Genomic DNA, 22,747 nt, shown 5'->3' with positions numbered 1-22,747 from the left:
TGGTATAGGCAGTAATGTTAGAGAATTTAAAAGAGGGCTGGGTATTAGAAATCTGCTATATAGTTCATGGCGTCTGTGGGCTTAAATGTGTAGCTGTGGTGATCTTGTCTGTTTTGGGGCTCCCCACTTTTGGTTTACTCTAGTTGATTTTTGAAGTTTCTTTTAGCTCTAAAATTATGTGGTTGTTTAATCTTTTTTGTTACCAAATAATTGTTAAGAGCCTGGACTCTAAAGTGTGAGTTTGGATCTTGGCTCTGTGACTTATTGGCTATGTGACCTTTGTTAAGTTATTTGCCTGTTGTGCCTCAGTTTCCTCATCTGTAAAATGTAAATAATAATAGTACCGATGTCATAAATTTGTTGTGAGGATTCAATTAGTTAATATTTACAAAAGCCATAGAACATGCCTGGTGCATAGTAAATGCTATATAAGTGGTTGTTAAATAAAATAACTACTTGCTCTTCCTGTTTTCCATCAGGACCTAAAAGCTTGGACAGTAGAATTTCTTCTGTCAATACTGAGGCTTAGTTAAATGGCAATCAACAAATATCTTACTTAATTCCAAGTACAATTAATCCTATCAGTGGTTAATAGCTAGCATTTGAATGCCTAATATGTGCCAAGCATTATTTGGTCCCTGTACTTATTTTTTAAAACATTATAAAATAGTTGGAAAATTCCAATTTTGACCCTGCCTTATCTCTGCAATGAAGAGTTGGGCTAGTGGTCAGGATTGCTACTAGTGATAGGTAGGTGGATTCTCAGTGTGTTCCTTGAAATCCCAGATCTCTTTGACCTGTGGTTACTCTTATCCTTACTAACACTTATCCCTGAACCCTTCTTACTTCCTCATTTCCCAGCTCTCCTGCCTATCCCTAAGGAAAAGGTAAAGCCTTACCCTCCTTTTTCCTTCCCCTGCTCCCTGTTTTACTTAATTAAATCTACTCTGGGAATGAAGAAACTTTCTTATAAAAATGTTAGTTATTTGTGTACTCGTTTAAATATACGTATAGTTATCCTGGCAACTTTAATGTCATTATCTGAATAATTTCTGGATATGCTGGGTCTTCTAAATAAACATCCTCTTTTTTTTTTTTAACATATTTTTTTTCTTTATTTTTATAGCAGTTTTAGTCTTAACAGAGAAATTGAGCAGAAAATAAAGATAGTTGCCATGTCCTCCCTCCACCCACATACGCAGTTTCTCCTATTATTGACATGTTATATTAGTGTGGTACATTTGTTACACTTATGAATCAATATTGATATATTACTGTTAATTTTATGTTAGGGTTCCCTCTTTGTACTATACAGTTGTATGGGTTTTGCCTAATGCATAATGTCATGTACTAACCAATACAATATCATTCCCCCCTCTTCATCCCTCCCTCCCTCCCTCATCCCCTGAAATCCTGGTAACCATTGATTTTTTGTTGCTGTTACCCCAGATATTTCTCATTTCTTTTTGTTGGAAACATTCAAAATGCTCTGTTATAGCTACTTGAAATTATACAGTAGATTGTTGTTAATTATAGCCAGGCTACAGTGCTATAGAACACTAGATATTATTCCTTATTTAGCTGTACTTTTGTATCTGTTAACCAACCTTTCACTATTCTCACCCCCATCCTATCCAGCCACTAGTAACCGCCAGTCTACTCTCTACTTCTATGTGATCAACTTGCTTAGCTTTCTTAGTTTTATCTTGGCAAATAACAATTCCTTAGCTTTTCCAAATATACAAGTTGTTTTCAGATTGGTGCCAATTAATATGAAAATTAATTTCTAATGTCTTTGGCCATGAAAGATAGTTAAGTTCCTCTCCTTTGAAAAGTAGTGATTTTTTTCCTATAGGGTCCAATTTATATACTTAGTTGTTCACAGCTCATTTTTCAGAAATTACCTTGAAGTAGAATTTCCCCAGGCTATTTCCTTCTGTTTTGATTTCATCATCTCATTTAATTATTGTGATGTAAGTAAATCAGAATGGAGAAACTTTGTTTTTATATTTGTTCTAGACTTTATCTGATAAATGCATATTTCTCTCTGGGATGAGTAATGTAATTTTGCATTAACGCAAGTTGGGAAGTGCCCGCAAGGAAATTAACTTCTACATAAAGTTAGTTTTCTACTTGTTGCATAACACATTATCATATGTGTTTTGAATGCGTCCTACTGGGAATAGTGGTTTTTAAAGTGCAAAGATTAAACCCTCTCTGTCTTTTCAGAAAATGTAATATTTGTTTCTTATAGATATTTTAGTGGAAGTTGGAAGTATGCCTGGAATTGGCAAATGATGTCTCCTTATAGTCTATCTCTTGCTTGATATCTACATCCACTGCCATTCTCAATAGCTTGTTTATTTACAGGCAAAGTTCACCATTTCTACTTTTATCAATGGGAATACTCTGGAAACTGGCATTTCTGATATTCAATACTGATCTTTAATCTTATACTGTCAGCAATGCTAAAGTTTAGTCAGAGTTAAAATAACCTATAAAATCGCAATTTCTTGAAGTGGGATCATGTGTACTCTGGAATCTAGAGAGTGTATTTTCTGTATTTCACGTCTTATGAAATTTTGATTATTATTTTTTGGATCTGTTTTTAGGATTTACTCTCTAAACCTGGACAACTTGTTTTTTTGTAATAAACTGCAAATGTTTTATTTCTAAAACTAAATGACTAAGGAAGTCTTAAGAGTCTGTGGTTTTATGTGTGTATGAACTTTTTATTTTTAGTTTTACAAAATGAGCATTGGAATATGAATTGACTTTTGTCCTAGTGGCTTCCCGGTTATAGCTTTCCTTGTCTTTCCTTTAATGTCCCTCTTTATGGCTTCATCATTCTTTAGAAGGATTCTTATCTTTCTAAATGTGTATTGTCAGGGGAAGCCAAACTCAATCTGGGGCTTAGGTGCCATCCAAAAGGGGCACCTACCTCAGAGATACAGCAAAGGTTGTGCGAATGAACCCATTCTTTCATTTATATCGAAATATTATGTTTGGTTCTATAGAAATGGTAGAAATCTTTAGATGTACTTTAGTAAAATGTGAAGTCTGCTATTTTAGTAGTTAAATTTAGAATGGGGCAAGAATACATTTTCTTGATTGATGATCTCTGTGAACCTCAGGCTACTCTGGCCTTTTTTATTTTATGTATAAGCTGGAGGAGTATGGTTCCAAACTTTTCTAAAGTATTGTTCTTGTACTTTAAAGTCTCTTTTATCAGTAGTGTTAGCTTAATAACAAAGACAGGCTCTCTAAAAGAAGAATGAGTTTAATTGGCTATAGGACATTGCAATGGGAATATGCATGCCATAATAAACTATGTGTGTATTCAGCGAGGTAAAGGAAGACAAAGGGTTTTAAAGGAAAAGTGTTGAAGGATTACATAATTGTTTGGCCATAATCATCTTTGGCTACAAGGATTAATAACAAGGGCAATGCCTGTCTGAAATTGTACAGACAGTTGCCGGGCAGATGTCCTCACAGAAGTATGTTTTGTTAAGGTTGCAATGGCGTCTGTGCAAGGCTGTGGCTTTGCAAGGTTGTGGCTTTGCAGAGTCCTTTGTGATAATTCTTATTATGAGGCATATGTACATGAGAACCCCCCTTCATGGCCTTCCCTGACTCTGTTTGTCAGTGTTTTTTTTTGTTTTTGTTTTTGTTTTTGTTTTAACTCAAGTGACTCCATTTTGATTCTGACAACTTTCACAGTAGTTTGAATGTTATTTAGTGGTATAAATTTGGCAAAAGTAACTTTTATCCTACAAGTAAAAATTTTTTTTTACCAGTATAATTTATATAATCTTGATCATATGGTTTTTTGTAACTGATTTGTTGGTTGAAGTATTTGACCAAAAATAAATAATATCTTGACTATTGTAAGGATATTTTTGTTTTGTTTTGTTTTGTGTTTTTCACAGTTGCCACATAATGTTTTAGAAACATTAAGGATTCCAGTACTTTTTAATTAATTTAATTTATTATTTTTTTTTGGCAGCTTGCCAGTAAGGGGATCCAGACCCTTGACCTTGGTGTTTTAACATTGCACTCTAACCAACTGACCTAACCAGCCAGCCCCTCCAGTGCTTTTTTACACACAGCTAGTATTAAACCCATTTTATAGTGGGGTAGACTGAGTCATTAAATATGTAAAATGTATCTTATTAAGTTATACAGGTGAACCATTAGCAATAGAATAGAATCAACAGACTTCAAATATCTTTTAAATATCATTAATGTGAACAGAGAGAATCTTGTGAGTTACGTAAAAATGAACTGGAAAGTTTTCAAAGGAGAGACTCTCCTTTTGGTTACAAACTTTTTTTCATTCTCCTCCCTTATTTTTCAACTTCTTCCAGGTAAAGAAGTTATTTGAGTCTATGTGTGTCCCTTATTTTTTGCTTGAACTTGATCAAACAGGTAAGCATCTGTTTAATATGTAAATTACACCTGATGACTGTACATTTTATTTAATCTGTTCTGTTTGGCTTTAATTTTTCTTCCTTGAGGTTTTTATTGGTTAGTGAGCTCTTACTAGCTGATTCCTCTTTTTGGCCATTTAGACAGGAAACTCCCTTGGGACTAATCATAGGCTTTACTAGTTATAGTCCTGGTATTCCTCAGTTTCCTGTTGTTGACATTATTCTTCTCAATAATCTTTTCTTTTCTTTTCTTTTTTGTGGCTGGCTGGTACAGGGATCAAACCCTGGACCTTGGTGTTATCAGCACCACACTCTAACCACCGGAGAAACCGGCCAGCCCTAATAATCTTGAGTCTAGTCACAGATACAGTATTTGCTGGTTTTATGGTAGCTGTTGTTTTTGCAAATTTGTCTTCTTTCTAGCAATGCCAAATAGTATTTGAATTAAATATAAATTGAGATGCATTTAGAAATTGTGACAAGGACATATAAAGACTGGTAAAGATAAAGAGCCATGAAGGGAGCCACTGGGAAATAGTTGCGTGAGGCTGGAAATCTCAGGAAAAGAAAGCTTGGTGGAATAAAATGAGAAGCTTCTTCCTAGGACCACAGTGCTCATGCTTTTTGTTTGCGAGTCAGAAAATCCCAAGGACTCACAGGCAAACATTATTAAGAATCTGATCCAGTGTCTAGCACCATCGTTTCTATTAGGAAAAGTAAGCCCCTCCATATTAGGAAGCAGAGGTAACCTTTATGTCTAGTAGCTTGAGGGAAGTAGAGTCCTGGGCATTTATAGTCTCTACCCAGTTTCCAGAGGAATAAAACAACAGAGAAGGGATTCACCTAGAGAGAGAAAGATGTATGGCAATTGGAATATATGAGTAATTGGGATGTAAAGTTCATTTCTAGTGTCAGGAGAAAGGAGGTAGTTGTGTGGAAAAAACTATTACTTGATACTTCTAGAGACAGATGATAACCTCCATGTATGGAGTGCCTACTATTTTGTAGGGACCATGCTGAGTTTAGTATAAAGTCACTAATCCTCACAAGAACTCTTCAGTGAAGGTGTTATCCACATTTTACAAATGAGGAAATTGAGTCCCAGAGAAGTCAAGTAACTCCCCTAAAGTCACATAAGTAGTGAATCTATAATTTGGACACAGGCCTAATTCTAAAGTCTGTCCTTTCCATAATACCATGTTGTCCGTTTTTCCTAGCGTGACCTTTCTATTCTTCCATTAATGAAGGCTCTTGCCCCTAAATATTCCATAGTATATGAAAGGAAATCCCAATAATTGAAATTTCATGGGTCAAAAGTAGCCTTTTAAAAATATAAGTTTTCAGATGTGAAGGTGATCTGGCTGCCACATCTGTCACCCCATTGATCGCCAGGATTGATTCGGTTGATCTGGCTGGCTAGGCAGTGTCTCCTTCCTTCCTCACTGCTCCATGTGCACCCTCCTGAAGCTGCGCACTCAGTTGAAGAGGATGACCTTCCCTGATAGAGGAGAGGACCGTTTCAGTCAGGGTTATACGAGTAGCTGCGTTTCCCTGCTAGAACCTCCAAACAAGCTCTCAAGGTCCATTAGTAAGAGAACATAGGGTGGTTAAAAAAAAAAAAGAAAGAAGGAAAAAGCAAAACAAAACAAAAAATGTATTATAAGTTTTCTTGAGAGACATAAGTCACTTGCAACTTTGTGTGAATTAGGAAAAACCAAACACACAAACAAGCTAACTAAATTAACACAAGATAAAGCAAGTGAATATATCTTTCAAGGATGGGAAAAGTAAGGGAGGTAAAACTGGAAAAGGATGGGCAGGATGGGCAGGATGGAGGTATTAATGCTTGGGGGCATGAGTTGGAAGGCAAGGAAGTTGACAAGGTTGCCATCACTAAAGGCAAGTATCAGCTACTCTGGAATTTTAATTCTGGCAACACTAATCAGATAGGATGCTCCTTCCCTTTTCTGTGAAAGTGGCTATAGATGACGGCTGGGAGCTCCTGCTCACCCCTTGCCAAGGTCCTGGCTAAGAAAGCCTGATGTGTGTGAGTTAGGATAGTTTTGACTAGAACCAGCTTCTGTAATTGAAGGATGGGAGCCTTTTGCTAACTGAGGGATCTGATGATCCTCTGTGTCCTCTCTGGTTTCTCCATCACATGTAAGAAGTTATCTCCCTTTTCATGCTCTCGTCCAGTCTGGGACATGGGCAGTTTGCAGGGACAGACCAGGATGTGTACAGTAAGGCAGCACTTCTCAAAGTGTGGTCTGCAGACCCCTGGGGGTGCTTACAACCTTTTAGAGATTGTCAAGGTGAAAACTGTTTTCATAATAATGAGGTACTATTTACCAGTTATACTGTTTTGATATTTGCATTGATGGTACAAAAGCAATGGTGGGTAAAACTGCTGGTGGCTTAGCATGAATCACCACAGCAGAAGGGGCACCAAATTGTACTACTATAGTAGTCACTGTATTCTTCACCACCACACAAAGTAAAATAAAATGTCTCAGTGTAATAGTAAAAAATATCAACCTTATTAAATCTCAACCCTTTGAGTATCCTTCTTTTTAATATTGCATGAGGAGGAAAGTATTCATAAAGTGTTTTTGCTGTATGAAGTACTATGGTGTCTCAGGGAAAAGCACTTGTGCAGTTAAGTAATTTGAGCTGCAAACTGAACTGTCTGCTTTTTTTGTGGAACATCATACATACCTGAAATGATGACTGACAGTCAAACAAACTATGATTTTTCAGATTTGGGTATTTGGCAGAAATTTCCCCCAAAATGAACAAAGTGTCTGTCACTTCAAGGAAAACAACTGACAGTATTTGTTGCCAGTGATAAAATTTGAGCTTTCAGATGAAAATTTGAATTTGGAAGATCTATTTGGCATGTGAGCTCAATAGATTTTCAGTACTTAAAGACTTTTCTGATGAGATTGATGCTAATATTAGTAATGTGATTTTTTTTGGTATTGTATATTGAAATATATGAACATCTGGAATATCTGCATAACTTAGTGAATGAATATTTTCCGAATGATCAGCGTATAATCTTACAAAGAATCAAAGAGCCATTCACAGTGCAAGATAGACCAATTGATGTTAATGTGACAGAATCTGAAACGCTCATCCATGTGGTTTCAAGATTCCACATTGCAACTAACCTTTAATCAACTACTAGTCATTGAGTTTTGCTGTCATATCAAAGCATACCCACAGTTATCTGAAAAATCTATTAAGTGTTTCTCCTTTTTTCAACTACTTTTCTGTGTGAGGCTGGATTTTTCATTTATTTCTACCAAAACAACATATATTGCAATAAATTGAATACAGAAGCAGATATGAGAATCTAGCTATCTTCTATTAAGACAAACACTAAAAAATTCCAAACATATAAAATAATGCCAGTCTTCTCACTGTGTTTTGGAAAATATAGTTATTTTTTATTAAAATATGTTTTTTGTTGTAACATGTAATGGGTTTGTTATTGTTAACTTTAAGTGAATTAATAAATATTTTTAAATGTCTGTTTTAATTTCTAATGTGGTAAATATTGATAGCTATGACCCAATAAACAAAAGCCCTCTGAGGTCCTCAATAATCATCTGAGTGTAAAGGGGTACTGAGACCAAATGTTTGACACCTCCTGTTATAAGCCAAGTAGGAAGTGTGAGTATTAATCAACGCACTTTGATTCTGTGACATTTATTTGTGTCTAGCATAGGAGGAACACCATCTAACATGTACGCTGGGCCCTAGCTACAGGAGAGATATATGATCTGGTTCATGTCTTCAAGGAGCTTGTGATTATGGAGCTGGAATTGCTGACGTAGTCTCTAAGTACTGATTTCGTGAATAAACACCACCTTTATCTGTTTCTGCTTGGCTCCAGAAGAACCCTCCATAGGTGTGATTTTTACACCAGTCTTGGCTACCTAATCTCCCCAGTGCCTGGATCATAGTAGGTATTCAGAGAGACACAAGGTTAATAGGGGTATTTAGTATAGAATCAGGTGGGTGCATTTATTCATTCTGCATATTAATTGAATGCCTGCTGTGTGCTAGGCTATATACCAAGCACTGGAAATATAGTAGGGTACTAAGCAGGTGTGCTTCCTGCTCTAATGGAATTAGACTTGCTTTTTTTTTTCTCCAGAAAATCTCCTTTATCTTCTTTAGAGTTGAGGGCCTGTGGCAGTGAGTACACTGTGCTCCCTAACTGGATTGGTAATGGAGTGACTGCCCCGTGAGTTCCTGTGTTTGTAGAAGTATCATCTCTCAAAGAAAATCAAAAAGGAAAGCTGTGTTCAGAGAACCTCCCCAGACACCCTGATATTTTCTTCTTCCTTCTTTTGGGCTGTATTTTGGACCAGGCTATATTATTTGAGAATAATCATCAAGGTCAACTCAGATATACCAAGATTGGGATTGGAGAGAGGAGCTCAGCACCCAGAAGGCATGGCATTAGTGTCCGTGTGTAGGCAGTCGTAATAGTCATAAATGCTATCCTTCCTGTGCCAGAGGCTTATGCATGTTCTCCTATTTCATCTTCAAAATATTTCAGTTAGGTAGGTGGTAATATCACCTTCTTATGATGAGGAAATAAAATGTAGAAAAGGGTGGCTGTGGCTGCTTTTCTAGTGAACCAATTGGTAGTTCCTGGCACCTCCTCCTACTTCCTTTGACTACCCCCTCAGAACCTTTCATGACTCACCCTACTCGCCTTATATATGACGTTCATGGTATTAGTACCATGATAGGTGTTCTGGGATGTGATGGTGGCTGTCGCAACCAGAGGTATAATTTGCCTCCATACCAGCTACACCTTAGCTATCCCTGTGGATGAGCTGCCACTCACGTGGCTTGTTGATACACGAAGGCTTACATCTTTGCTTCGGGTGTCTTCCCCTGGCTTCGATCTGAGGAACAGACCACATCAATGTAATCATCTTAATTTGGTCTGGTAGCTGCTGCTGTATTGAGTTATTGATGTGGAAAACAGATAAGAGGTTTGGGAGGACTTGTGTGACAGTTTGCCAAAGTGTATATCTACATGCCATATGTCACTAGGTTGGGTTTTTTTGTTTTTTTTTTTTTGGTGTCTGGCTGGTATGGAGATTGGAACCCTTGACCTTGGTGTTATAACACCGTGCTCTAACCAACTGAGCTAACCGGCCAGCCCTAGGTTGGGGGTTCTGATGTGTATCATCCTTGTCCCCTGGCTGCTTATGGAGAGCATGGTTTTAATGCTTTTAGCAAGAAGGAGACAAACTAATATTTGAGTTCCCTTTTTATGCCAGTGTCTCACATCTCTCTCACTCGTCACAACAGACTTGTGTGGTTGTTGGATTTAATTCTGTTTTACAAGTGAGGAGGCAGATGCTCAGCAGTTGAGTAACTTGCCTAGTGTTGCTATATCAAGCCCAGGCCTGTCTGCATCCCCAGTTGCCTCTTCAGGGATTGCTTTCTTTAAACAAATAAAAACCCCTCACAAGCAGAAGTATACTAGGCTAGCTCAGATCTCACCACTTTGGTATTGATGTTTATTAATTTAACAGATGTGTTTAGGGTACATATTTATGTGCCAACCACTGGCAGGGGAGAAAAGATGAATAAAGCACAACCTCACTTTAAGATCATTCTACTTGTTTGCACCTGCCTCCATTCTAATTTCAGTAGTAATGTGGTATATGTGAAGGCTGTAGAATCATAGAGTAGCAGTGATAGGATGTTGAATAGGTGTTTACCAGGTTGACAAAGGTAGTGGTGGGTAAGGAATTCGTGGCTGTAAATAAAAACAAGTTAGAAAACATCATGGTGTGTTCATTTAGTGAATCTGCTGAGGAGTTCCTGGCAGAGAGTATGATGACAGAGAAGAGTAGAAAAGTAAAGAGGCTTTTGTCCTAGGAGGTAGGGATCCATAGGAGGTGGTTCTGTTTATTTTATGAATGAGGCTTAAAATATTCTTTAAACATTTTGGGGCCGAGCCCGTGGCGCACTTGGCAGAGTGCTGCGCTGGCAGCGCGGCGACGCTCCCGCCGCGGGTTCGGATCCTATATAGGACTGACCGGTGCACTCACTGGCTGAGTGCCGGTCACGAAAAAACGACAGAAAACAAAAAAAAAAAAAACATTTTGGTTTTGTCTGTGAAAATGTTCAGCTGTTCTACCAAATTCCAAAACAGAAATGTACTTGAACAGAGGTATATGAGGGTACTTCAAAAAGTTCATGGAAAAATAGAATTAAAAGATGATACAAATCTTTCCATGTACTTTTTGAAGTACCCTCATATATGTATGGATTCTTCTATGAATACTATATAGTCATTGGTCTCTACTCCTCTTTGCCTATTTCTAGAAGAGCAAAGCACACACTAGGGGTACAAGTAGGGGCTGGATGGATAGCTCAGTTGGTTGGAGCGCAGCCTTATAACACCAATGTCACGTGTTTGGATCCCCCTGCCAGCCAGCCACCCCCCAAAAAATAAATAAATAGGGGTCCAAATAGCACAGTGGTTATTTCCATGAATGGTACTAATGCAGTTGTCAGAAGCAGCCTCGTGTGTGTGTGTGTGTGTGTGTGTGTGTGTGCGTGTGTGTATGTGTGTTGTGTGTAGGAGTTAGTGACCAACAAGATCAGAAGCACATATTAGATTAGAGAACAGTTTAGCATTGATTAAGAGCCTGGATATTGGAGCCAGATTCCCCAATTTCAAGTTCTGGCCCTTTCACCAGTTGTATAATTATGAGCAGGTTATCTAGCTCCCTTGTGACATCATTCCGTCATCTGTGAAATGGAGGTAATAGTAATATCTGTCTCACAGAACTGTATGATTAAAATGGCCAGTGCTTAAAGCACTTAGAGAAATGGCTCATAGAAGTTGCTATATAAGGGTTTCCTCCTATTATTATTATTCCATGAGGAACATGAACAGGCAGTTCAGATAATTAAATACAACATATGGAATACAATTCAGATATTGTAATATGACAAATGGGAAAAAGTGTTGTGCCTCGGTAATAATCAAAGAAATGCGAATTAAGATAAAGAAGCATGTTTTTGCCTTTCTAATTGGCAAACAATAATTTTTTAAAACCTATTATTTCTTACTATTCACTAAGTATAGGGGCATTCATTGAGCTTGTGGAGTTATCAGTTCATATACACCATTTAAAAGGCTCTAGAACTTTAAAAATGCTCATACTCTGACCCAGAAATCCATTCTAGTAATCTCTTTTAAGAAAATAATTGTAAATGCAACAAAAACTTATGTACAAAGAAAAATATTTCTAACCTGTTATTCCGTAATAGCAAAAAATTGGCAACAGATTGTTTGTCCAACTATAGCAGAAAGGCTAAGTAAATATATTATATGGAATATTTTATATCCACTGAGAAAATTATTAAGAACTTGTAATAACATGCAAATATTTATTAAATCAAACAGAACACAGGATACAGAAAAAATACATACAAATATTAATAGTGGTAATCTCTAGATGTGACTACATGTGATTTTTATATTTTATTATAGTGTGGTCTCCAAATTTTTTAATTTTTTCAACAAATATTTGATGACTTGCTCTTATACATAAGTAATATGAGTCCTGCCTTCCATGGGCTCATGATATGTTATGGGGCATTAGCCATAGTCACCACAAGCAGAGGGCTCTTTGCGCCTCTGAGCCTTTGTTTCCTCAGTGAGGATGTATGTAAAATGCCTAGCACAGTTCCTGACACATGGTCAATGCTTAGTAATAGTGGCTAACTCATATAATATTATGCAGCCATTAAAAATGATTCATAGAGTTTTAATAGCATGTGGAATTTTTCTGTACAATAATGTTTAATGAAAAAGCAGAGTTTAAAATAGTTTTTATAGAATAACCACATCTTGCTTTTAAAAGCATAGTCTAAGGATTGGAAAGAAATACATATAAATGTAAATAATCACTCAGATATTTGTGCATCTATCTTGCCAATGTGATAGGCACTGAGGAAACACAGAAACTATAGGAACATTTTAATAGGGGAAAGAGACCATCACAATCCAGTGTGGGATGAAGTGGAGGGAGAAGTCAAGGGTGCTGCTCAGATTTCTGTCACTGAAGAGGGAGGGGAGAGTGGTGATATCATTCATGGAGAGAGGAGGAAGGATTTAGACTAGGGAAGATGATGAATTTGTTTTGGACATGTTTTGATTGTCCAGGGTGGATACATAAGCTTGTAAGTAAATAGGTCTGGATGAGCTGGAGATATAGATTTGGGAAAGGTTAATCTATAGGTGAAGTTTGAAGCTGTGGGAATGACTAAGAGTACTCTGGGAAAGTCTGTGGAATGAAACAAGAGCCTTAGATCTTGACTGTATCCAGATAGTGAGATTCTGAACAACTCGTTTTCTTCCTTTGTTTTGTTTTATTTATTTTCTGTATTTTCTATAATGTAAATGTAAGTGTTTCCCATAATATAATGTAAGTGTTTCAGTTAGGATTAGGTTTGGCCACATGTGACAGCAAAGCTAAAATAACAGTGGCTTAAACTAGATATGAGCATATTCTCTCTTACCTAGAAGAAGTCTAGATAGAGCTAGACTGTCCAGGGCTTATATGATATTCCACAGTGTTGAATCCAATGTTGAGTCCTCCTATTTTCATGTTCTACAGTCTGCAGCATTTGTCTTCCATCTCATGTTCTAAGATGGGTGCCCAAACTCCAGACACCAGTTGGAAGAAAGGTTGAAGGAGGGCGTGCCCTTTCCATTTAAGAACAATTCCTGGAAGTTGTGCATAACAATTTGCTCATATACTATTGGCCAGAATTTAATCACTTAGCCATATATATGCTGAAAGGAGACTGGGAAATGAAATCTTTATTTTGGGAAGTCATGTGTCCCAGAGTCCAGTTAGTGGTGCTGATAACATCTTGGTGTTGCCTGCGGAACAGCTGAGGTCGGTTCATCTGGAGGGATTAGTGCAATAATTTCCATTATAAGCCATACATTTGTCTCCTATTTGGATCGTAAGTATAGAGGCACCATGATATGGGCATTATATGATGGTAGTGAAATGGAAAATACTTTGCCTTCTTAGAAAGGCCAATGACTGAACATTGGCCTAGTGTATGTTTTACCTCCAAGAAGAAGGAAACCCACTTGATTGTTAACATTGGACTCTATCAAGTAGAGTAGGAGGTAGTCTAGCCTCCTTAACTGTAACACAACCTCTGAGAATTCCTGAGATTACTCCAAGATTAAATAAGTGTTTTAAATCTGTAGATAAAGGCATTCAGAAATATGTTGGTGAAGAACTACAAGGTTCTCATTTGTCTTTAGAGTGAAAAAATTGGTCTTAATACATCTGAAAGAGACACAGATCACTTTCAGTTCAAATCAGGGCCTAGAGTATTGGCTATCAATCAGGAATATTCAAGGCTACTTCAGGCATAGCTCCATGAGGTGACCGTAGCCCTCCACTAATGACTTGTAATCATCAACTGTTCTGGGATTCTGGAATTTGGGTTCTTAGAGAAATTAGAAGGGATGTTCCTCTCAATATCGACTACCTAATAGTGTTTAAGAATTTAGAGGCTAATAATAACTGTAAGCCATATGTCAGTTCTTTCTTCTGTAGAATCAGAAAGCTGTTTATTACTGTTAATTAATACTCATATAACCCCTTGGCTGGTGGGAAGGATGGCTGATCTCCAGTTCTATAAGATGAGATATTTGAGAGTTGACGAGAATGGAGCCTGTACCTCCTGAGGCACTTCTGACCAGCAGTTTTCTGCATTAAAAACTTTCTCTTCCCTCTAGAATTGAAGTGAGACACTAGGAGACCTAAAACAAATGGAGTGCAGAAGGGGAATATTCTGCATGTACCAATGCAGGTACATTATGTACGTATGTACGTATAGTACAAGATGCATGTACTGATTTTCAAGAAGTTCCTCACGTTCTTTCCGTTCCTTCTAGGAAGTTCTTTAAGAAAATTATGTTTTTCTTTTGCCAAGGAAAGACAAGCTCTGAGTAATGAGAATATGTGCACTGTGGAAAATGGCGTGCTTAGCCACAGGCTACTAATTAAAAGAAAGATGAATGTGTTACACCTTGAATTAGGTTTTGAACAGTGTCCAGTGTAACACAGTGTTGACAGGTACTGTGAGTGCCTAATAAAAGGGGAAAATCGAAACTTTTAACCACAGGGAGGTTTTCATGGATTTATACCATAACTAAGGATATAGTGATGATAATAATTCATATATTGAATACCTACCACATTCTGACTCCTTCACATCTATTTACTCATCTAATTTCCACAACCACCGCATGAGGTGTGGAGACTATGTTTACCACCATTTTACAAATGAGTTAACTGAGACACAGAGTGGTAACAGAACTTGCCTAAAGGCATGCAGTTTGCCAGCAGAAAAGCCAGGTTGTGTGACTTCAGGTCAGGCTCTGATAACTACTGGGCCATATTGCTTGTCAGTGAAAGCTAGATGAGGCTATGGGATTAGCTCAGAGATTTACCAAAGAGGAAACCAGGGCATATGTAAAGGCAGAATGACTTGAAGGGTCCTGGATACAAGATAGGGAGAGGATGTTTGAGGGATGCAGGGTCCCCTAAGATCACTTGGAATTGGAATAAGTTGTAGCGCTCTGGTAAAAGTGAGCTTTAGCAGAGGTAGAACAATCCTTATCCTTGTCTTCTGAGGTTGCAGTGGAGTCTCAGTGTAGAGAGCACCTGTGAAGAGGAGACATAGAAGCGAAAGTAACTTGTACCTGATGATCTGGACCTTTTGGGCAGTGTTCCGGAGCTGGCTCCTACTGACTCACAGAGCAATTGTTAAACACTCAGGAAGTTTGCAAGTAGATTGGTAACTTGAAATCAGCCAAGGTGGTAGTATTTATGCCACAGAAATTGGCAAGTGCTACAAATCAGGGCTTCCCCACCACTACTCTAAACTTGTTTACCAGAACACCTCAGACTCTCTTCTCTTCTCCACTTTACTAACATTCAGAAGCCTTCTGAAGTGCCAACTGAATTTAGACCTCAATTGAGTGCCTACTATGGGAAAGGCACTGTTAAGGTACCAGGGGAACAAAGACCAGTCCCTCAAGTAAATAAAACTGTGATGGAGAGAGAAGAGCATACATAAATCCTGGACTAGCTGTGAGACCTTGGGCCAGTTGCTTAACTGTGGGTTACTCGTCTATAAATGGAGGTGATAATTCATCTCCCAAAGGGTTATAGAGACAACTAATGAGAACATGTAAAGCTTCTAGCACAGGAGGTGCTCAATAAGTGACAGTTCTAAGGGTGGCAGACACGTATACAGTGGCTTTATTTTAGCTTGATATAAGAAATAAAGGAGTGACCAGTTCTATGTCTGATCAGGAATGTCTTCACAGAAGTCGTGGTCCCCCAAGCAGGATTTCAAAGTTTCATAAATGAAGTCTTCCCTGTTCTTCTCAGAAAGTTACTGCTTTTTTTTTTTTTGTCCCTACAGCATATTGCTTTTACTTCTTTTCAACCTGTAACTCAATATATGTTATTTAATTGTAAAATAAACAACGGATTTAGAAACAGGCACAGCTTAATTTATATTCCAGCTCCAACACTAACCTACTTTGTGACCTTTGGCAAGATTTTTAACTAACTAGAATTTCAGTTTCTAATTTAGTAGTATGGGTGTGATACTTGGATGATTTTGAGGATTAACTGAGAATACATGGGAAACAGCCAGACATCTACTGCCTTGTGAATCCCAGGTTATCCTTTATTTTCATCTCCCTTTAAGCTTCTGCATTCCCATTGAAAAACACTCTCTTTTCCTACTTAGAGAAGTTCTGCTCAAGAGGTAGAACAGAATCGTGGTATGAACCAAGGGCTGGGTGTCAATCTCAGTTCTGCCACTTGTTAGCTAGATGATCATGGGCAAGATAATTATCCTCTTTATACCTTAGTTTTTTCATTTGTAAAATGGGGAAAATAATAGTATCTTCCCCATTTTGTTGTGAAGATTTAATTAATCATATAAAGACCTAGATTTAAGCCTGTAGCATAGTAAGCACTAAAAAATTCTTAGGCATCACTCCCACTCCCATTACTACTACCTTCATTATTCCTGAAGATATGGTTCAATTATCACTTGCTTTGTGAAACTTCTGCAATTTTCCCATACCATTATTTGCTTCTCCTCTGTGTACCCATTGAAGTTTATGGTCTACCACATTTTGAGCACCTACTGTGTTCCAGGCACTCTCCTAGGCATATTACAGATGTTATTTTATTCAAATCACCCAATATGTTCTCATTTATTATCCCAGCTCTCTTCTGGGATAGATCAAATTCTTAAAGGTTAAATTCGGTTTTATAAGAGAACTGAGGACCCCTTGACATTTACGTAAAAAAACTTCTATTCCTTTCCTCTGTGGAAAAAGATGGAATCTACAAATTAGTGATATCACCATTTTACAGATTTAATCTCTCAAGAAATAATTTTGAGTGATTACTGTGTGTGTACAATGTATGAGAGTACTTAAAAAAGTTCATAGAAAGATATATACCGGGGATGAAAAGGATTGCTGGGCAGCACTGAGGATGCATTTGAGGTTTGTGGTCTTGACTTAAAATAACTTTTAATTTCTGTGCTTGAGTGGGTGCAGAATATGTGGATAGCTGGGTTTAACAAGGGGGTCTTGCCATGTCAATACAATTGAGAAGTTTGGATTTCATCTTGAGGGCCCTAGAGAGCTACTAAAGGTTTAACAGAGACGATTTGGGTGTTAGCAATATTGTTGTAGGTCAGTGTGGTATGTTGGGTGTGAGATAGGCTTGTTTTACATGGAACAGTAGTTTAATGCAATAGGACCCTTGATCAAATACCTGCATAGATCTATTATAGCTTAGATGACAGTTCAGGAACACAGAGGGTCTTTTTCCAGCATTTTCTGATACCTACTATGTACCAGATTCTTGGGAGTCAAGATAAATCAAACAAGGGTTTGCCATTCCTAAGCTCTCACGGATTTAGAAGATTTGTAGTTATTATTAGGTATTTGAGGACACAGTAGGGGGAAGGAGCAATTAACACTGGTTGGGATCAGGAAAGCCCTCCCAGAGGAGGTGACATTTCAGATGAGCTTTGAAGGAGTAAGCCCCCAGGGAGGGAAGATAACTTTGGAAAGGGAGAATAACATGAGGCCAGCCAAGAGATGTAAGATGTATGATTAGAACAAATGCTACATGATGAGAAATGGTTAGAAGATGAGGTTCTTCTTTCATTAACCAGCAACTAAATAGAAGTAAGGAATTCTCACTCTATGTTTCATGACAAGGGTAAGGCATCTGGGTGCTTAACAGCACTAAGTTTGGAAGAAAAGTGAAGAAGGTGTTTTAAAACGGTGATTTTTTTTAACTTTTAAAAACAACAACTACGCGGAGCTGCTCTGGGGATCTGTATTATAATTTGCTAACTTAAAAACAATGTGAAGTTAAAATGTCTTATCTAGTCTTGTCTGGAATGCTATTAGAAAATAACTGTAGTGACTCTGACTTGTGTGTCCATAAAAGATGCTTTTTTTTTTTTTGTCTTTTTCGTGACCGGCACTCAGCCAGTGAGTGCACCGGACATTCCTACAGAGGATCTGAACCTGCGACGGGAGCGTCGCTGTGCTCCCAGCGCCGCACTCTCCCGAGTGCGCCACGGGGCCGACCCTAAAAGATGCTTTCAATGGCAAGGCTCTTGAAATTAGTACTTATCACTTGCTTTTAGTACATTATTTCAATTTAAATGTTTTAAAAATCTCTCTTTATCCTAAGTCATGCTTTTGAAATGAGCTGTAATTTCCACACACAGGTACTTCAAAAAGTTCATGGAAAGATTTGCATTATCATTAATTCTGTTTTTCCATGAAAAGTTTATGACCCTGGTTCATGGGTTGTAATTGTGTGGATTAAATGAGATAAAGTGGGCTGGCTGGTTAGCTCAGTTCGGTAGGGTGTGGTGCTAATAACACCAAGGTTCAGGGTTTGATTCCTGTACGGGCCAGCTGCCACAAAAAAAAAAAAAAAAAAAGAGGAATAAGACATATAAAGTAATTAATATAGAACTTGGCTTGGGAGCCAGGAGTAAATGTTACCTTTCTATTCCTCACATTTTTCATTCTTTGCTCATTAAATCACATTGTTTCCTGAACACCCAACTGCTAGACCCATCTTCTGTTCTAGGGGCCCCAGAATCAGGTGAGGCACTCAAGTTAATAATCACTACACAGGGGAAGTGTCAGTTTAGTCTGTGCAGTGTGAGTGTGCATTTAGAATGTGAGAGGCTAAATCAAGCCTCTGACTTTAACCTTGCAAGGAGCTGGAATGAGCCAGCAGTGATTTGCCTGCTAGTTGAGAGGAGGTGTGGCTTCTCGGCCGTTAGGAAGAAGCAACCCTCTCACCTTAGTGTGCTTCAGTCTGGCATTATTCAGACAAAGAAGTGGGGAAGACATTCATTTATTTATTTATTCAGTAAATATTTGTAACCACCTACTAGTGCAAGGTGCTGAGTAAAGAACATGAGTAAGAGCAGGGAGGTATGAGAGAGTGTGGCTCACTCTGGCAGCTGCAGGCGGCTTCGCCCCGCTGGAGTGAAATATACTGTACTCTCAGTTTTCCTTAAATCAAACAAGAAAATCCAAAACCTGAGTGGGATAAGGAGGAAGTACTCTAAAGGGAAGTTATGTATTTCTGATAATTTGTCACTTCCTTTCAGTATTAGTCAGGATGAACTAGATGTTTCCTCTTTAGAAAAGCCTGATAATGGGCTGGCCAGTTAGCTCAGTTGGTTAAAATGTGGTGCGGATAACATCAAGGTCCAGGGTTCATGCCTGGACCCGCCAGCCCCCTTTCCCCTCCCCTCCAAAAAAAAAAAAAAAAAAACCCAAAAGAAAGAAAAAAAAATCTGTTAATTTCCTTTAGGGAGTTGCCAAACTGACTCACCCACTACCTTAGGGTAGTAGGTCCCAAACTTTGCTGCCAACTAGAATCACCTTTACAGTTTTTAAAAACTCAGATGCCCAGGTCACACCCCATACCAATGACATCAGAATGTCTTGGGGTGGGAGCCAGGAATTAGTATTTCTAAAGATCCTCACGTGGGTACAATGGGCAGCAAAGTTCTGGAGTCACTGCGGTAGGGCATAGTGCAGTTTGTTCAGCTCAAACACTGACGCTTTTATTTTAGTTCTGGTTCCAAACATTCCTTAAATCGTTTTTGCACTTCCCTTGGGCTGGGGGCGGCTCTGAGCAGACAGAGGATGTGTCACCCAATTAGGAGCTCTCACTTTGCTAAGCCGGTTAGCATAGGTTGCCAGGTCTGCACGAGAAGAGGATTTTTGCTTTGTCATTCTGACTCTGGCTGTTGGCCCGCTGGTTCAGAGCAGGGCGTGGCTTCTCCTGGCCACCGGGAACCAGCGACCCTTTCACCTCAGTTTGTCTCAGTCCGGCATTTGCAGCGGAGCGGAAAGTGGCAGAATTCCTGAAGAAGAGCCTGATGATTTCATCATCCTCTCATTCATGTAAGCTCTGCGTCAAGTGGAAACAGACAAAGCTCCGAGCCTTAGGATGTGAGCACGCTGGGGGGGGGCTAGAGCATGGCTCCTCAGAGGTGCACGGTGAATCCCGGGGAAGGGGACATGTGTGTCCTAAGGCGTGTCTGGATAGGGGGTGAGGCTCTTCTGAAGAAAGTGAGCTTCTTGGCAGCTTGCAGAGTTTCGCCCGGGTATCAGAAAGCGTCAGCATGTGCTAGGTGAGACTGGCCTCCTGTCAGCTGGTGGTTTCCTTCCTTTTGCTCTTGGTAAAGACGAGAAAACGGGCTTCTTTATCATTTCTTAGAGTCTGGAAACAGGTCCTTGACAGCATTAAGAAAGTATAACTCTATAAGAATGTTTTTCCTGGGATTTTCAGACCATTTAATTCTCGGACATCCTGAGAGGTTGGTAAAGCACGTGTATGTCCATGTTTTACAAGCAGGGGAAGCAAGGCTCAGATCAAGTGGCTTGCCCAGCTTGACACAGACTGTTAAATGGGGAAGCTAAGACTGAAACCCACGGCTTCCCTCACTATACCAGGCAACTCAAGGTTAAGAGATAGACCACACTGCGGGTTTGAATCCTGGCTGTGCTGAATTTGGGCAAGTTAGTTAGCTTTTCTGTGCCTCAGTTTCCCTATCATTGAAATGGACCTGGTAATACCTACTTCTAGAGGGTAGTTGTGAAGATTAAATGCGAATATATGCAAAGCACTATAGAAATGTTAGCTGCTATCATTATTATTATTAAACAACTATACTTTTGAGTGGAAGTGTGATTTTTGTCTCATGAATGGGCCTGATGTCAGTGTAACTGAAGTCTTTTTAATTGTCACTGACTCGTTCTCTGAGTTCACCCCTTTTGAAATTGGACCATTAGTTTCTGGTCTTATTTAGAGTGTTACTGTATTGCCTCAAGATCTCTTAAAACAAACATACAAAAGAAAAAAAAAAAAGCATCCTAAGTGAGCAGGTGTTCTTAATTTTTCCCCGTGGTTTCAAATTTCAAAGAAACATTGGAAATTGGGTTTTGGCACTCTGTATCCGTGCGGAGTTCAAAGCAGGATGAAATTGGGAGATGTTTTGTGAAAGCTGAGATAATTGTGTCTTAAGCTTATTTTTTGAAGCTTTCCTGAATTCTGGATTTACTGGAAAAGTAGGACGTTTAATTTTAGCGAGTCTTGCAATGATTTAACTCTTACCGGAACTCGGGCGTTTACAGCTGTCCTCGAGGCCACGTTTTCGGTTATTGTGCAGATTTGCCGGGGCCAGAGTCCAAACCTGATTGTGGGTTTTAGTCATTGTCAGAACTGGAGCGAGTCATGCTAGCTTGCAAGGGAGTCGCCCGCGGGCACATAGACGGTGTCTGCGGGGCCAGGCCGGAAGCCCCGCCCCTGCCGTTCCCGCCGGGCGGTGACCTCACGCGCCGCTCTCTGCTTTTGTGCCACTGAAGACGGCCCGGGCCTGGAGGCAGCGCTCTCGGAGCTGACCGCGGAGACTGGCGTGCCCGTTGTGTTTGTGAAACAGAGGAGGCTGGGCGGCCATGGTCCCACCGTGAAGGTAGGAGATAGTAGCGTGGCTTTTTAAACTGGGGACGAGTGCGTCGGGTCTGGCGTGGTCGCAGCCTTCCTCTTAAAGCCATCGTGGATGTGAACGAACCTCCAAGCGAGGTTGGACATGACAGACACTCATGGGCTGGCTCACGTGTTAATCGAAGTGGATCTGAGGGTCGGTCAATTTAAGAACTGGGGAATCTTGAAAGGGAGATTTGTAACTATTTTTGTCTTTTAAGATAACTTTTTAAAAGTGTCCTTTTCCTTCTATTTTCCCTTCCTGTTTCCCTCCCAGTTAAAGTAACTTAAAAATTTTAGCAGCAATGTAATCTGCTGAGTGTGAGTTGTTTAGAGAAGTAGTGAGAAAGGGGATCAGGAAATGGGTATCTCTGTCTTTCATCTTCCTGTAGTTCTCTGAACGGTGGGGGACCCAGAAACCCAGGCTCTGAGGAAGCTCCTGGGCTGAGTTCATTTCCCTTCAGGTGTCTCTTTTCTATCCCAGAGTTAACGATCCGGTGGAGGGAAAGGAAGAAAAGAAATCTTGCCTTTGGCTGGCGGCTAGTATGATGGCAATCTTCCTTTTGGCCATCGCTGAGGGTTGGATGAATGGGTCATAGCCTACAGTATTGGAAAAATTCTTGGAGACTGGGTGCATGTTTAACTAGATAGGACAACCTGAATGATGTCCTACATCATGTGTGGTTGATTACCAGGTTAGAAAGCCTCCCATAATCCCATCACCTTGATACATCTGTTTTGGTTTTTGCAGATTACCTTTTTGTCCTTGGGCATTTGTATCTATGTAATTTTTAAGAAATGGAACTCATATTTGAACATTGTCTCTGTAGAAGTAAACCTGAGGCCTGCGTTAAATGTAAAAACATATTTAGATGTGTGTGCCCTTAGGAAGGATATTAACAATAATTTGCATTTTTACTTCTTTTTCTTGCTTCTAAAAGAATATTTACCTTTTTGAAGAATGGGTATGGGAAATGGAGCTAGACTTCAAAGACAAATATCAAATTAATGGAAAATAATTAAAGGAGATAAAGCTTTTAGCTGCAGTTGAAATATATTGTGTTACTCGGAACTTTAGTTTGCAAGTAAAATGAGACAAAGTTCTGTTAATATTCCTTCCCATCTGATTATTCTGTTCTCTTCACCTGTGTTATAAATTTA

General features: G+C 39.0%; 1 protein-coding gene across 4 annotated transcripts in view; it reads left to right on the top strand.

Annotated features, from left to right (window-relative positions):
• The window catches only part of TXNRD1 (thioredoxin reductase 1), an 85,470-nt gene that overhangs the window by 1,258 nt on the left and 61,465 nt on the right, over window positions 1–22,747 (top strand). The window contains exons 1-2 of one of the 4 annotated variants that reach the window (XM_063074572.1): window positions 19,884–20,004; window positions 21,469–21,575. The exons of 1 other annotated variant lie outside the window; for it this stretch is intronic. In XM_063074572.1, the coding sequence (XP_062930642.1) occupies window positions 19,980–20,004; window positions 21,469–21,575 (132 nt within the window). In that variant the 5' untranslated portion in view covers window positions 19,884–19,979. Of the gene's footprint in view, window positions 1–4,374; window positions 4,429–19,883; window positions 20,005–21,468; window positions 21,576–22,747 lie in introns of those variants that run through there. 2 more of the 4 variants (XM_063074574.1, XM_063074573.1) reach the window with 2 other exon arrangements.

This window comes from Cynocephalus volans, chromosome 12 (genome assembly GCF_027409185.1).
Source record: "Cynocephalus volans isolate mCynVol1 chromosome 12, mCynVol1.pri, whole genome shotgun sequence".
Lineage (NCBI taxonomy): Eukaryota > Metazoa > Chordata > Mammalia > Dermoptera > Cynocephalidae > Cynocephalus > Cynocephalus volans.
The sequence above is the reverse complement of the archived record's forward strand: the minus strand, read 5'-3'. Positions and strand labels throughout refer to the sequence as shown.